This window comes from Arachis stenosperma, chromosome 6, assembly GCF_014773155.1.
Source record: "Arachis stenosperma cultivar V10309 chromosome 6, arast.V10309.gnm1.PFL2, whole genome shotgun sequence".
NCBI lineage: Eukaryota > Viridiplantae > Streptophyta > Magnoliopsida > Fabales > Fabaceae > Arachis > Arachis stenosperma.
Window position 1 is genome coordinate 134,365,595 of NC_080382.1, and position 17,399 is coordinate 134,382,993.

Here is a 17,399-nt window from a genome sequence, read left to right on the forward strand (position 1 = left end):
GCTTTCTGAATGGAGCATCATAGGTATTTTCTATGATGGTCTCTCTGAACTATCTAAGATGTCCTTGGATAGCTCTGCAGGAGGATCTCTTCATCTAAAGAAGACGCCTGCAGAAGCTCAAGAATTGATTGAAATGGTTGCAAATAACCAATTCATGTACACTTCTGAAAGAAATCCTGTGAACAATGGGACTAGTCAGAAGAAAGGAGTTCTTGAGATTGACACTCTGAATGCCATTTTGGCCCAGAATAAAATACTGACTCAACAAGTCAATTTGATTTCTCAAAGTCTGTCTGGAATGCAAAATGCACCAAACAGTACTACGGAAGCTTCATCTGAGGAAGAAGCTTATGATCCTGAGAACCCTTCCATGGAAGAGGTAAATTACCTAGGAGAACCCTATAGTAACACCTATAATTCTTCATGGAGAAATCACCCAAATCTTTCATGGAAGAATCACGAGAGACCTCAACAAGGTTTCAATAACAATGGTGGAAGAAACAGGTTTAACAATGGCAAGCCTTTTCCATCATCTTCTCAGCAACAGACAGAGAGCTCTAAGCAGAATAATTCTGACTTAGCAACCATGGTCTCTGATCTGATCAAAACCACTCAAAGTTTCATGACTGAAACTAGATCTTCCATTAGGAATTTGGAAGGACAAGTGGGTCAGCTGAGCAAGAAAATTACTGAACTTCCTCCAAGCACTCTCCCAAGTAACACTGAAGAAAATCCAAAAGGAGAGTGCAAAGCCATAAACATGGCCGATTTCTGGGAGGAAGAAGAGGCAGTGAACGCCACTGAGGAAGGCCTCACTGGACGTCCACTGGCCTCTAATGAGTTCCCCAATGAGGAACCTTGGGAATCTGAGGCTCAGACTGAGACCATAGAGATTCCCTTGGACTTGCTACTGCCTTTCATGAGCTCTGATGAGTATTCTTCCTCTGAAGAGGATGAGTATGTCACTGAAGAGCAAGTTGCTAAATACCTTGGAGCAATCATGAAGCTAAATGACAAGTTATTTGGAAATGAGACTTGGGAAAATGAACCTCCCTTGCTCACCAAAGAACTGGATGACCTGTCTAGGCAGAAACTGCCTCAAAAAGAGGCAGGATCCTGGGAAGTTTTCTATACCTTGTACCATAGGCACCATGACCTTCAAGAAGGCCTTGTGTGACTTAGGGTCAAGTGTAAACCTCATGCCCCTCTCTGTAATGGAGAAATTAGGGATCTTTGAGGTACAAGCTGCAAAAATCTCACTAGAAATGGCAGACAACTCAAGAAAACAAGCCCATGGACTTGTAGAGGATGTTCTGGTTAAGATTGAAGGCCATTACATTCCTACTGATTTCATAGTCCTAGAGACTGGGAAGTGCATGGATGAATCCATCATCCTTGGCAGACCCTTCCTAGCCACAGCAAAGGCTGTGATTGATGTTGATAGAGGAGAGTTGATCATTCAAGTGAATGAAGAATCCATGGTGTTTAAGGCCCAAGGATATCCCTCTGTCATCATGGAGAAGAAGCATGAAGAGCTTCTCTCAAAACAGAGCCAAGCAGAGCCCCCACAGTCAAACTCTAAGTTTGGTGTTGGGAGGCCACAACCAAAATCTAAGTTTGGTGTTGAAACCCCACATTCAAACTCTAAGTTTGGTGTTGGGAGGTTTCAACACGGTTCTGAGCATTTCTGAGGCTCCATGAGAGCCCTCTGTCAAGCTAATGACATTAAAGAAGCGCTTGTTGGGAGGCAACCCAATGTTTTATAATTAATTATTTTCTTTTGTTATTTTATCTTTTTTGTAGGTTGATGATCATAAGAAGTCACAAAAACAATGAAAAAAGCAAAAACAAAATGAAAAACAGGAAGAAAAACAGCACACCCTGGAGGAAGATGCTGCTGGCGTTCAAACGCCAGTCAGCCTAGCAGTTGGGCGTTTAACGCCCAGTCTGGCACCTTTCTGGGCGTTTAACGCCAGAAAAGGGCACCAGACTGGCGTTAAACGCCAGTAAAGGGCAACAACCTGGCGTTAAACGCCAGGAATGGGCACCAGCCCGGCGTTTAACGCCAGAAATGGGTCAAAACGTGGATTTTGATGCCATTTGGTGCAAGGATGACTTTTCCTTGACACTACAGGATCTGTGGACCCCACAGGACCCTACCATCACTCTCTCTTCTTCCCCCATTCACCAATCACCTCAACACCTCTTCCCCAAAAACCCCTCACCTATCAAATCCCATCTTTCTCTTCACCACTCACATCCATCCTTCATAAAACCCCACCAACCTCACCCTTCAAATTCAAACCACTTTCCCTCCCAAACCCACCCTCAAATGGCCGAACCTTTACCCCCTCTCTCCTATAAATACCCTTCTTCAACCCTTCATTTTCACACAACCTAAAGACCACTTCTTCCCCCTTTGGCCGAACACACTACCCTCCCCCTCTTCCTCATTTCTTCTTCTTCTACTCCTTTCTTCTTTTGCTCGAGGACGAGCAAACATTTTAAGTTTGGTGTGGTAAAAGCGTTGCTTTTTCGTTTTTCCATAACCATTATGGCACCAAAGGCCGGAGAAACCTCTAAAAAGAGGAAAGGGAAAGCAAAAGCTTCCACCTCCGAGTCATGGGAGATGGATAGATTCCTCTCAAAGGTGCATCAAGACCACTTCTATGAAGTTGTGGCCTTGAAGAAGGTGATCCCCGAAGTCCCCTTTTTACTCAAAAAGGGTGAATATCCGGAGATCCGCCATGAGATCCAAAGAAGAGGTTGGGAAGTTCTCACCAACCCCATTCAACAAGTTGGAATCTTGATGGTTCAAGAGTTCTATGCCAATGCATGGATCACAAAGAACCATAACCAAAGTGTGAACCCGAATCCAAAGAATTATATCACTATGGTTCGGGGGAAATACTTGGATTTTAGTCCGGAGAGTGTGAGGGTGGCGTTCAACTTGCCTATGATGCAAGGAGATGAGCATCCTTACACTAGAAGGGTCAACTTTGATCAAAGGTTGGACCAAGTCCTCACAGTCATATGTGAAGAGGGCGCACAATGGAAGCAAGATTCAAGAGGAAAGCCGGTCCAATTGAGAAGGTATGACCTCAAGCCCGTGGCTAGAGGATGGTTAGAGTTCATACAACGCTCAATCATTCCCACTAGCAACCGGTCCGAAGTTACCATAGACCGGGCCATCATGATCCATAGTATCATGATTGGAGAGGAAATAGAGGTTCATGAGGTTATAGCTCAAGAACTCTATAAAGTGGCAGACAAGACCTCCACTGTGGCAAGGTTAGCCTTTCCTCACCTCATTTGTCACCTCTGTTATTCAGTTGGAGTTGACATAGAGGGTGACATCTCCATTGATGAGGACAAGCCCATCACCAAGAAAAGGATGGAATACACAAGGGTCCCCCCTCATCAAGAAATCCCTGAGATTCCTCAAGGGATGAACTTTCCTCCACAAAACTATTGGGAGCAACTAAACACCTCCCTAGGAGAATTAAGTTCCAACATGGGACAACTAAGGGTGGAGCATCAAGAACACTCCATTCTCCTCCATGAAATTAGAGAAGATCAAAGAATCATGAGGGAGGAGCAACAAAGACAAGGAAGAGACATTGAGGAGCTCAAGCACTCCATAGGACCTTCAAAAGCAAGGAAGAGCCGCCATCACTAAGGTGGACCCATTCCTTGATTTCCTTGTTCTTTATTCCTTTGTTTTTCGAATTTTATGCTTTATGTTATCCATGTTTGTGTCCTATGATCATTAGTGTCTTAGTGTCTATGCCTTAAAGTTATGAATGTCCTATGAATCCATCACCTTTCTTGAATAAAAATGTGCTTAATTGAAAAAGGAAGAATTGCATGAATTTTGAATTTTATAATAGTTTAATTATTTTGATGTGGTGGCAATATTTTTGTTCTCTGAATGTATGTGTAAACAGTGCATATGTATCTTGAATTTGTGGTTCATGAATGTTGGCTCTTGAAAGAATGATGAAAAAGGAGACATGTTACTGAGGATCTGAAAAATCAATAAAATGATTCTTGAAGCAAGAAAAAGCTATTCAAAAAAAAAAAAAAGAGAAAAAAAAACCGAAAAAAAAAAAAATCGAAAAAAAAAGAAAGAAAAGAAAGAAAAAGAAAAGAAATAAAGTTGTGATCCAAGGCAAATAAGAGTGTGCTTAAGAACCCTGGACACCTCTAATTGGGGACTTTAGCAAAGCTGAGTCACAATCTGAAAAGGTTCACCCAATTATGTGTCTGTGGCATGTATGTATCCGGTGGTAATACTGGAAGACAGAGTGCTTTGGGCCACAGCCAAGACTCAATAAATAGCTATGTTCAAGAATCATCATACTTTACTAGGAGAATCATTAACACTATCTGGACTCTGAGTTCCTAAAGAAGCCAACCATTCTGAATTTCAAGGGATAGATTGAGATGCCAAAACTGTTCAGAGACAGAAGGTTAAAAGCCCCGCTCATCTAATTAATACTGATCTTCACAGATGTTTTTGGAATTCATTGCATATTCTCTTCTTTTGATCTTATTTGATTTTCAGTTGCTTGAGGACAAGCAACAATTTAAGTTTGGTGTTGTGATGAGCGGATAATTTGTATACTTTTTGGCATTGTTTTTAGTATGTTTTTGATATCTTTTAGTTAGATTTTAGTACATTTTTATTAGTTTTTATTTAAAATTCACTTTTCTGGACTTTACTATGAGTTTCTGTGTTTTTCGCCCGACCATTCTTCAACCTATGAACAAGGTGACTGACAACCATTCTTGTTCTACAAGCATCTGAGGCTTAGTGAATATCTCTTGGATTCTTCGGAATCCTCGTGGTATAGGCAGGACCTGATGGCGGCATTCAAGAGAATCCGGAAGGTCTAAACCTTGTCTGTGGTATTCTGAGTAGGATTCAATGATTGAATGACTGTGATGTGCTTCAAACCTGTAACCTACTGGGCGTTAGTGACAGACGCAAAAGAGTTATTCTATTCCGGTAGGGGAGGGAACCAAACCGGTGATTGGCGGCACTGTGACAGAGTGCTTTGCATTAGCTTTCACTGCGCGGATGGGAGGTAGCTGCTGACAACAGTGAGACCCTACACGAGTTTGCCATGGAAAGGAGTAAGAAGGATTGGATGAAGGCTGTAGGAAAGCAGAGAGACGGAAGGGAAGGCATCTTCATACACTTGTCTGAAGCTCTTACACCAATGATATACATAAGTATCACTATCTTTATCTTTTATGTTATTTTCGTTCATCATCATCATATACATTTGAGTTTGCCTGACTAAGATTTACAAGATGACCATAGCTTGCTTCAATACTAACAATCTCCGTGGGATCGACCCTTACTCACGTAAGGTTTATTACTTGGACGACCCAGTGCACTTGCTGGTTAGTTGTGCGAAGTTGTGTAATGCCATGGTATTGAGCGCACCAAGTTCTTGGAGCCATTACCGGGGATTATTTGAGTTGTGAAAAAGTATTGTTCACAATTTCGCCCGCACCACTCATATTATCACAAAATAAGGGTATACTATTGATTTTTAATTTGTAATCTTCCAATTGTGTTTTTAACCAAATTAATTGTGAGCAACAAGCAGATGCGGAAACATATTCGGCTTCAGCAGTGGATAGAGCCACTGTGGCTTGTTTCTTGCTTGACCACATGTTGAGTGAGCTTCCAAGGAAGCAACACATGCCGGAGGTGCTCCTCCTATCCACTCGATCTCCCGCATAATCTGCATCACAAAACCCTACTGCACAAAAGTCATCAGATTTAGGATACCATAATCCATAATTACAAGTTCCCTTAATGTATCTAATGATGCGTTTAACAGCCGTAAGGTGGGATTCTTTTGGTTGTGATTGAAACCTTGAACATACACCCACACTTTGGACTATATCCGGTCTAGAGGAGGTAAGGTACATGAGTGAACCTATCATTCCTCTATACCTTGTTTCATCCACATCTTGGCCATCATCATCCTTTTCAAGTTTAGTATTGGGATGCATAGGAGTGCCCATTGATTTGGAATTTTCTAGGCCAAACTTTTTGATAAGTTCTTTTGCATACTTTCCTTGATGAATAAAAATACCACTAGGAGTTTGCTTAATTTGGAGGCCAAGAAAGAAAGTAAGCTCTCCCATTAAACTCATCTCAAACTCACTAGTCATGAGTTTTCCAAACTCTTCACACAAGGAAACATTGGCCGAACCAAATACAATGTCATCAACATAAACTTGAACAAGAAGGATATCATCATTAGATGTTTTAATGAATAAGGTAGTGTCGGTGGTTCCCCTTTGAAAATGATTTTCCAACAAAAAGGCACTAAGCCTTTCATACCAAGCTCTTGGAGCTTGTCTAAGACCATAAAGAGCCTTAGTTAATTTAAAAACATGATTTGGAAATTCTTTATGTTCAAAACTGGGGGGTTGAGCCACATACACTTCCCTATCAATAAAGCCATTAAGGAAAGCGCACTTAACATCCATTTGAAACATTTTGAAACCCTTATGGGCAGCATAGGCAAGAAGCAACCTAATTGCTTTCATTCTAGCTACCGGAGCAAAAGACTCATCAAAATCAATACCCTCTTCTTGATCGTAACCTTGGGCCACTAATCTAGCCTTGTTACGAACAACTTGTCCATCCTCACCAAGTTTATTTTTAAGAACCCACTTAGTACCCGTTACCTTCTTACCATCCGGATGAGGTACTAGTGTCCAAACCTTATTCTTGTCAAATTGAGCAAGCTCCTCTTGCATTGCTTTGACCCATGATGGATCCTCAAGAGCTTGTTTGACATTGTTGGGCTCTATTTGTGACAAGAGAGCAAGATTGCTAGGTTCGGTTGGCCTTTTGGTGGATGATCTTGTTGTTACTCCTTGAGAGGGATCACCAATGATGAAGTCATGAGGATAACCCTTCATAGACTTCCATTCTCTAGGCTTTCGGACAGATGTAGAGCTTTGATGAACTTCTGGTGGTCTCACTGTTTCAGTTGCTCGTGCCTGCTCAGGAGACAAAACGGAAGTTTCTCCTCCAATCTTACGAGACAAAACTGGACTGACAGATTCTTCATTTTGGACAGATTTGGGATTTTCTTTGCTTGTTCCAGCTCCTTCTCCATCTAAATCATTATCTATCACAGTACTGGGAATTAAGTTAGAATCACAAAAGGTAACATGTATGGATTCCTCTATTGTCCTATGCTCCTTGAGATAAACTCTATAAGCCTTGCTTGTGGTGGAATATCCAACAAACATTCCTTCATAGGATTTTGGATCAAATTTTCCAAGATTTTCTTTGTTATTAAGCTCAAAACATTTGCATCCAAAAACATGAAAGTACTTAAGATTTGGAGGGGTTCCTTTCCATAGCTCATAAGGAGTTTTCTTTAACCCTTTTCTAATGATCGTTCTATTCAAAATATAACATGCTGTGTTCACAGCTTCAGCCCATAAAAATTTAGGAATCTCATTTTCACATAGCATAGCCCTAGTCATTTCTTGAAGGCTTCGATTCTTTCTTTCAACCACCCCATTTTGTTGGGGTGTTCTAGGGCATGAGAAATTATGAGAAATCCCTAAGTCATCACAGAATTTTTCAAAATCTTGATTTTCAAATTCTCTTCCATGATCACTTCTTAAATGGGCAATTTTCAAATCCTTTTCATTTTGAATTTTCTTGCAAAGGGTGGAAAAGGCATAAAATGCATCATTCTTATGAGCAAGGAAAAGTACCCAACCAAATCTAGAGTAATCATCTACCACTACAAGACCATAGTGTTTACCTCCTAAACTTTGAGTTCTAGTAGGGCCAAAAAGATCAATATGCAACATTTCTAATGGCCTTTTGGTTGAGATTCCATCTTTTGATTTAAAAGAGGATTTTACTTGCTTGCCCAATTGACATGCATCACAAGTAAGATCCTTGTCAAACTTGATGTTTGGAATTCCTCTAACCAAATTCTTTTTGACTAGCTTAGAAATTTGGTACATGCTAGCATGTCCCAACTTTCTATGCGAAAGCCATTTTTCAGATTCAAAAGATGTAAAGCATGTTACATTTTATTCCTTTAAATCCTCAAGAGTTAATCCATACACATTGTTGCATCTCTTGTGGTTGATTAGCAGGTCGCTCTCTGATCACCAAACTACACTCTTGCACATCTAGTCGTTGTGCAAGCTGGTGGAATACATGGATAAAAGGATTATATCGGTGCAACAATTGTTGTAGCTTCAAAACCAAACTTTCATGCAGTTGTGTGTTCTCCAATATCCTATTCTGTAACTCGTGATCAGTATTGTATATATATAGTTGCAAGAAGCGTGGCCGCGCCCCCTGATCCGAATGAAATCCTCCTATACTGAGGTACATTGATCCTTGAGCACGGAATGTATATATACCATGACTTGCTGAAGCTAATTGTTCGTCTATGTGTACACCACACGAAGTGAATGAAAAAACATGATTGTAACCACGAATGTGTTTCCTAAAATGGTTCCCTTCTGCAGAAGGGTCTAAGAAGATGTCTAGTAATTCCTGAGGAGCATTTACTTGGGGCAAAGAGACTTTTCCTCCATTGCAACACATGTCAAATGTTTCATGGTGAAACAGACGTGCATTACAGTGTGTACATGTCCTTGTAGGAGGCAGTGTAGTTTAAAGCACTGTTGTATTCTCTTGAAAATTTCGAGCACGATTGTGGGATGTTCGGACATGATGTCTAATTTCTGCACTCGCATAGGAATATTAAAATATTATGTTATAGATTTCTTTTCCTACATGTGCCAATAATTGTATGGTTAGGTACTCGGGTAGAATGTATTAATTATTTCATATTATTTTAGATAGTGAAATCAAGGGTGAACAAAGAATATATATACAACTTTTCAATTGAGGTGTGTGTTTTCAAAATTAAACGTAATTTTTGAAAATGTCGTGTCTTTTTCTATATTTTTCTATTGCCTAAACTCATATAAGATTGTCAAAGTTTGAAGTTCTAGGTAATATATGAAGTTAAATATATATTTAATAGAGCAAATTTTTATTCTGAGTTATACTGAAATATACAAAGAATATTTTTAAAATGATATAATTCTATTGTGTTTTTATTTGCTATTTAATTTTATGAAAATTTTGAATGTTGCCCACTAATTTGTAATAATTTTAATTATATTTTTTAAACTGTTCAGCCGCTTTTCTATTGTTTTTTTTAAATTAAAATTTATTTTTTGCTAATATATTATTTATTTTTTAAATTTATTAGATAAATATTTTTTATTATTTTAATATTAACATGACTTTATTTATATAATATTTTATTAAAATTAAAACTATTATAAAAAAATTTTAAAATATTAAATTATAAAAACACACAATAAAGAGGTATATATATATATATATATATATATATATATATAGTTCAAAAAATAATGATAATAATATTATTCTGATTCAAAAAAATTATATATAAATCAAAATACATATTAGTTATTTACAAAAGATAATTTTTACTTAAATATTACAGATATTTATATTTGTGTTCATATTTTTTAAGTGGTAGGCCAAAATATGAATCTGAAGAGGTCTTCATTTTCTTATAAGTAATGAAAAAAAAAAAGAAGAAATGAGAATGTTTATTTTTTTTATTTTTAAATATCAAACTATAAGAATAATTAATAACAAAATAGGAGAATATAAAAATTGTGTACTTGAAAAAAATCTTCGTAGTTCATCATACATATCTTTATTAATAACTTTTTGAGTCTTGAACAACTATCAGATTTATTTACTACAAAAATAACTATATAAACACTTCAAGATTATTCAATTAAATTGATTCCTTAATATAGTAGGGACAAATTCAATTAATTCAATTAATTATAGATTTGATAAAATAATTTAAAAATAAAAAAATATATTTAAAAATAAATATAAAAATTTTATAAGTTATTTAACTTTTAGACGTTCAAAAATTATAAATTTAAATTAAATAAGATATTAAAAAATTTATTATGTTGTTATTATGTGTAATAAAATTAAGATAAATATTTATAAAGTAATTATTTATAAATATTATAAAGTTTATTTATTTATTTTTTTAACGGTATTTAATTTGAAGCAAATATAAAAATTTATATTTAAAGTATTTGTTTATTTTTATTAATAATTCTAATAAATAAAAAATATTTTATTTTTTAATTTTATATTCATAATTCTAATAGATAAAAAATATTTTATTTTTTAAATTTTATATTCAATTTATTAAATTATCTTTAATTTTAAGATTTTTTTTTGAATTATTAATGTATACTTTTATTATATCTTCTTATTGTACCACACACTATTATTTTCTCTTACTATTATTTCTATTACACACTATTATTGCTTTATTCTCCTTTCTCATTTTCTTCTTCTCCTCACACCTTCTCTTCACCCGATCGTAATTAATTATCACCAAGTACTATTATCGCAACTTTCAATCTTGTTTATCACTTTGATCTATAATCATTTATTATGTTAATTTTATGAGTCGTTGAAGTGTTGTTAAAAGAATTGGTTTTTATGTCTTTTGAATATTTAAATGTATAAAAACAATAGTTTTTTCTTGATGTGAATTTTAAGTTGTCTTATTATTCTATTAAAAAAATGTACCCACATAAAACATTCAAAATTTTTGCTCAAATTATCAAAATTTGATGTCAGTAATCCTTAAAAAATAATTTTAAAATATATTATTTTAACTAATATAATAAAAATAGTACATTATTGTAAGTTTTTAACTAATAATTATAAAATTAAGTTGCAATTTAATATAGGCCCTTAGAATAAAAGACTGTCATTACTTCTTACATTTGACTACTATTATATAAATTGTACGTTTGTTTTATTGTGTAAATTAATTAAACTATATTTTATTATTTTATTTTGCATGTTTTGAAATAATGCGATCCTACTATAAGGATGATATTAATTTTCATAATCTAATACGAACCTTCTTACTATTTTGTTTGTCACTTAAATACTATCCATAAAAAATAGTTAGTTAAAGTGAAACACTGTATAAAGAGAGTAAAAATTTTTTTTTTTTGAATTAAAAGTTCTAATATATTTCTTAATCATCACTTGATATAACTCATATTTAATAGGTTAAAAAATTCTCTCTCTCTCTTATATTCCTAACTTCTTCTATAATAAATTTTTTACATTATCTAATACATAAAATGTCACATCCTTACATTTATCTTAAAAGTTAAAAGTAAATTATATTAATATTTTTTAATAAAATTAAAATAAAAAGATAAAAAGCTACCGAAAAGAATAATATTAAGTTTGAGTTCATCACTTGATATAACTCATATTTAATAGGTTAAAAAATTCTCTCTCTCTCTCTTATATTCTTAACTTCTTCTATAATAAATTTTTTACATTATCTAATACATAAAATGTCACATCCTTACATTTATCTTAAAAGTTAAAAGTAAATTATATTAGTATTTTTAATAAAATTAAAATAAAAAGATAAAAAGCTACCGAAAAGAATAATATTAAGTTTGAGTTATGCTATGTGTACACGAAAGTCCGCCACCAGTATAAAATACATGCTAGAATACAAATACACATTGAAAATAAATTAAACTACACATGTATTTATTATACACAAATACATTGGTGGCTGATTTTGGTGTACAAATAGTATTATTGATTAAATTTTATGTTCTTTTGTACCAGAATATTATAATTTATTAGATTATTATATTATCTTTGTACTACAAAACAAAAAATAAAATTCTATATCTTCTTGCTGTTACTTATTTTACTTTATTTTTATTATAATTTATTATATTATTATATTATTTTTGTACTATATAACAAAAAGTGAAATTCTATATCTTCATGTTGTTACTTATTTTACTTTATATTGGCTATCTAAATTAGCTTGTATAATATTGTAAAGGTTGAAACTGTTAAAAAATATATAACAAAAAATTTAGATATCTGTTGTGTTATCAGGTTATTTAAAAAAACTAATTCATAGGTGTTATTATCCTACCATATCTTTAATGTTATATGTCAATCTAATATTTAATAAAAAAATAATATTAACCGACATAAAACTGATTAAAATTAAAAAAATAATTAGCAAAATATCTATGAGAATTTTTTCACTTTACTATTGATAGATACATATATATTTTTTTGCATCTTTTATATGCCAATCAAATAATCAATACTATATGCCAAACAAATAATATTTAATTAATTAATTTTTTTTGAAAAATAAATTATTTATTTTAATTGAATTATAAACAAATTTTCATGTACTTAAATGTCAGAACTCTACATCGTTAATAGTTTAAGAAATAAACATATCAATATTTTAACAAATCATTGGTAGTTGCAATTTTTTTCCGTCTTTTTATGCTAATCAAATAAGAATTTAATTTTGATGTGCTATTAATGTAAAATAGTTTTACACGTGCATCTAATCACCATCAAAATTAAACTCATCAAATAATCAGGACTATATGCCAAATAAATAATATTGTGAAATACAAAATAGTTAAATTTCTTGCTGTATAATTTATTTAATTTAATTTAAAAATAAATATTTATGTACTCAAATTTTAATTCCAATACTCTATATAATTAATAATTTAAAAAATTAAAAAAATAACATCATTAAATACAAAGCAGTTTAAAAAAATTGAGATTTAACTAAAGGGTAAATATTGATGCACTTAAAATTTAAAAAAATATTTTACATAATTAATACTTTAAAAAATTTTAAAAATAATTTTATCCTGTACAAAACCATTTAAAAAATAAAAAAAATTAACAAAATAATTTATGAGAGTTCTTCGGTTCATTATTGATAGGTATATACATGTCAAAAAAAATTTAAAAACAAATATCAGATAAAAAAATAATAATTTTTTTAAATTAAATTGATGAAATAAAATTTTGGATGTGAAAGATAGATTAAAAATATATAAGAATTAATACAGTTTGATAAATAAACTGAAGAAAAAGGAAAATGAAGGTGAAAGTTATGCGTGAAATTAATAACTGCAGTAAAACGGTATAAAATTTGCAATTGTAGTGAATGGAAGCGAGGAAAAAATGGAGGCGATACAATCACGATATTAAAGGAAGGAGAATGATGACAACAGTAATAATACAGAAAAGTGCACCTAATGGTGAGAGGAGAAGTACTAAAAATTGAATAATGAGATCAACTATTGGTATAAAGTACTCACATAAAGAATATACCCAAAATAAAATGATAAAATCGATAAAAAATTATTTATCATCCCTAATTATTTTTTTTCTTCTTTCATACATGGCATCCAAAATCAACATTTAGCATAGTCACTATCTAGTTCAGAAAATCACAGAAACTCATTCAAATAATTGTTACATACAGAGAAGCACATTCAGAATTGGAAAGAGAAATAAGAAAAATTGAAAACGGATAAAATTAATAAAAGGATAAATTATTGGAATAAAGAATTGAAGAACTTGCTCTCCTGTGTTTGGGCTACTCCTGTGTTTGTGGTACCTCCACTTATGTAGTTGTATTAGTTGATATGGCAACTTGTTTTCTTGTTGAATTATCTCCCAATAAGTTACACGTCTTCTAGTTAGGTGTTGATGTCTTTGTTCTTCTGTCATTTTCTGTCTTCTTCGCCTAACAGATTCTGTCCAAGTAGTTGATGTCGACGTGATTGTTGATTTCGTGATAGCGAGATGCAGAGAAGAAAAATGTTTGCGAGACCAAAATTGAAAGTGAAAGAGTAATTTAATTCTCTTGGGAGTTAAGTACGACTGAAGGTGGATCAGTTTTTTATTGAAAGTGGGTCAGTTTTTAAATTGAGTACATAGTGGTAGCAGTTTTTTTTATTGGAAGTAAATCAGTTTTAAAATATGTCGTGGGGTTGAAAGTGAATTAGTTTGATACTCTGTCGTGGGATAAATTCTTTTTTGGATAAAAAATAAAAAAATAGAGGACGTAGTAACAGTTTATTATATTGAATTCAGTGTTTAATGAACATAAAAAAATAGGGGTAAAATAGAGAGAAGAAATTAGATATCAAATTTTCCTATCCCATTATACATTGGTATAATCCATTATATATTGGTATAGATTTGATTAAGGAGTACTCTTCTGTATGTAATTTTTTTTAAATATAAACAATAGACATAAAAAAAATATATAAACCGTGTATTGTAATTTAATTAATTGGTATAGATTTAATTAAGAATACACATTTATATGTAATTTTTTTAAGATAAACAATAGACATCAGAAAAATATTTAAACCGTGTATTGTAATTTAATTAATTTTGTTATAGAATATCAATAAATTATATTATTACTTGAAATAAAATAAATTAGTTTTAAACTTTGTCATGGGTAAAAACAATTTTTAAAAAAAAATAAAAAATTAAATACGTAGTAACAGTTTTTTTTTTTAATTAAAAGTGAAGTGGGTAAACCCTTCTTTTGAAAAAAAAGAAAGAGGGTAAAATGGGAAGAAGGAATTGGATACCAAACTCCCATATCCCCATTATATATTGGTATAGATTAATTGGTATAGATTTAATTAAGAATACACATTTATATGTAAATTTTTTTAAGATAAACAATAGACATCAGAAAAATATTTAAACCGTGTATTGTAATTTAATTAATTTTGTTATAGAATATCAATAAATTATGTTATTACTTGAAATAAAATAAATTAGTTTTAAACTTTGTCATGGGTAAAAACAATTTAAAAAAAAATAAAAAATTAAATACGTAGTAACAGTTTTTTTTTTAATTAAAAGTGAAGTGGGTAAACCCTTCTTTTGAAAAAAAAGAAAGAGGGTAAAATGGGAAGAAGGAATTGGATACCAAACTCCCATATCCCCATTATATATTGGTATAGATATGTGAATCGTAGTTGGTGCATACCTGTTGGGTAAAGTAGAGGTTCCAGTTCCTTTCGCTTATCTCTTTTAATATGCTGATGAGCTCTCTTGATATCAATTTATTTGTTAAAAATCTTAGTCATTAATTGTTAAAATTAATGAACAAAACTATCTATTCCAATGTTGATATTGTAATGATAAAATTACATAATACACGGATTATACTTGTAAAAAGGCTCACATATTTGCCAAGGACATAAATTACCGGAGGTGCAGGTAACAAAATTTCTTTGAACACCACATTCTTTGTGAATTGTCCCCTTTTTCCATCTACTGTTCCTTCTTTGACTAAGATTTTTATGGTTGACTGAGAAACACTTCGAGATAGAGCAACGTATAATTGACCATGGCTGAACACATGTTTAGGGAGATAGATCCCTACCTTAGGGATAGTTTGCCCTTGTGATTTATTTATCGTTAAGGCAAAACTCAACCTTACAGGAAATTGTTTTCTAATAAGCACAAAGGGTAGTCCTGAGTTCTCAGTTGTTTTGTGTTTTATCCGAGGCAGAAAAGCTCTTTTTCCAGAGTGATGGCCTGTTAAGATTTCCACGTCTAACATATTTTGAAAAGTTCCTCGACACAGTAGCCTTGTGCCATTGCATAAGCCTGCCTTAGGATCTATGTTTCTCAGTAACATCAGAGGAGCACCTTTTTTTACCTTCAACATATGAGGTGGCAATCCACCTGTAGAGATCGAGTTAAGATATTCTTGTTGATACAGATTATTTGTATCTCCTTCTACTTCATCAAAGGATGCTAAAATTCGTTCGTCTCCCGGAAATTGGTTGATGACTATATCATTAAGCTGTTGCACATCATGATTCTTGGGTGTCAATATCGCTCTCTCCACCATATAAGATGCATCCCACCCATGAGATTGCAAATTTGGAAAGGTTTCTTCTATTAATTTGTGTAATGATGCCTCACCTTCCCATGGTATTGCCATGCCTACTTCTATTTGTACCAAGTCTTCACATATGGTAGGCTCAATCCCATCCCCTATGCGCATAAGATACTCTGCAAAATCACGATCATTAAGAGATCGCATATTTTGTCGCAGGTGGAGAATTTTGGTGAATGCCCACAAATGTGATTTAACAATAGAAGCTGAAATCATTTGCGACTTACTTCCTTTCGGCACAACAGGTAGTACTTGGCGAAAATCCCCTCCCATAACCATCACTTTCCCTCCAAATGGATTATTGTTTTCTAAGATATCTCGTAATGTGCGGTCCAGTGATTCCATTGTCTCTTTATTAGTCATTGGCGCTTCATCCCAAATTATCGCGGTCGTCTGCCTAATCAGTTTTGCAAGATCAGATTGTTTACTTATATTGCACGTGGAGGATGGCTCTGCATTGATTGGAATCTTAAATCTAGAATGAGCTGTTCGACCACCAGGCAGTAAAGTTGCAGCTATTCCTGAGGACACAGTTACCAAGACAATATGCCCTTTACTTCTTAAGTTTGCAATTATAGCTCTGTAAAGAAATGTCTTACCTGCTCCTCCTGGTCCATCCACGAAGAACACTTCACTTTCTCTTCGATCAATTGTATTCATAATGCACCTGAAAGCTACAGACTGGTCATGATTTAATCTTTCTATAGAACACAGGTCTTCTTGAGGAACTTCGATGGACATTTCTTCTTGAATAATTCTAGGCATGAAGTTGTCGTTGTCGTTGTCCGAGGTTAGAGATGGTAAATCGTATTGTGCAATATGTTTTCTATGTTGTAGGAGGATGTCATTTAAATCCCTAAGCAAACGATTTGTCAACCCATTGCAGGTTGTAGTGCTTGTTGATGCGTAATCATCCACCATACATGAAAGAAACTCGTTCCACAGACTTCTTACATCTGTTGGCTCACAAAAAATTAGAATGGTGGCAAACAACCTTCTTAGAGCACATGGCATTCTCAAAATGGATGCCTCAACCAAACATGATCTTATACTACTATCACTCTCCAACAGTCCTTGATGCTGAGCGGATTGCTTAAAGAACGAATATTGGACACCATCGACTGTTAGCAAATCATCCCAACCAATTGGGCCTCTTACATTTGACAACAGAATACGCAAATAGAATTTTTCACCTTCTATTGGCGAAACGGTATAGATCCGACCAATAGCTCTCTTTTGTGACCTGCCTCGACGCCATTCTTTTTCCTTGTTGTGCCAACTGTAATATTCTGGGATTTTCCTGTACAAAAGATGCCTAGATTGTTGGTCATCGGCCCGATTAAGTGCAAAAAATTCAGTGAGCATTGTTCTTGAGAAATAGTCATTATTAACTATTTCAGAAATAGTTTGGTGCTCATAAAAGCTCACTTGATGTTGATTTGGCAAATGAACTTGCAACCTTTCAACTTATGGATACATTCGGTAAAG

General features: G+C 33.4%; 1 protein-coding gene across 1 annotated transcript; it reads right to left on the bottom strand.

The window, feature by feature from the left end:
- Positions 1-15,119: 15,119 nt before the first annotated feature.
- Positions 15,120-17,276, bottom strand: LOC130934702 (ATP-dependent DNA helicase PIF1-like). Its single transcript, XM_057864243.1, has one exon. It carries the CDS (start codon positions 17,274-17,276, stop codon positions 15,120-15,122), a length of 2,157 nt encoding a protein of 718 aa, XP_057720226.1.
- Between the last annotated feature and the right edge of the window lie 123 nt (positions 17,277-17,399).

Bases quoted from the DNA above. Each gene is read 5' to 3' on its own strand.
- LOC130934702 (XM_057864243.1), bottom strand. From the start codon at position 17,276: ATGCTCACTGAATTTTTTGCACTTAATCGGGCCGATGACCAACAATCT.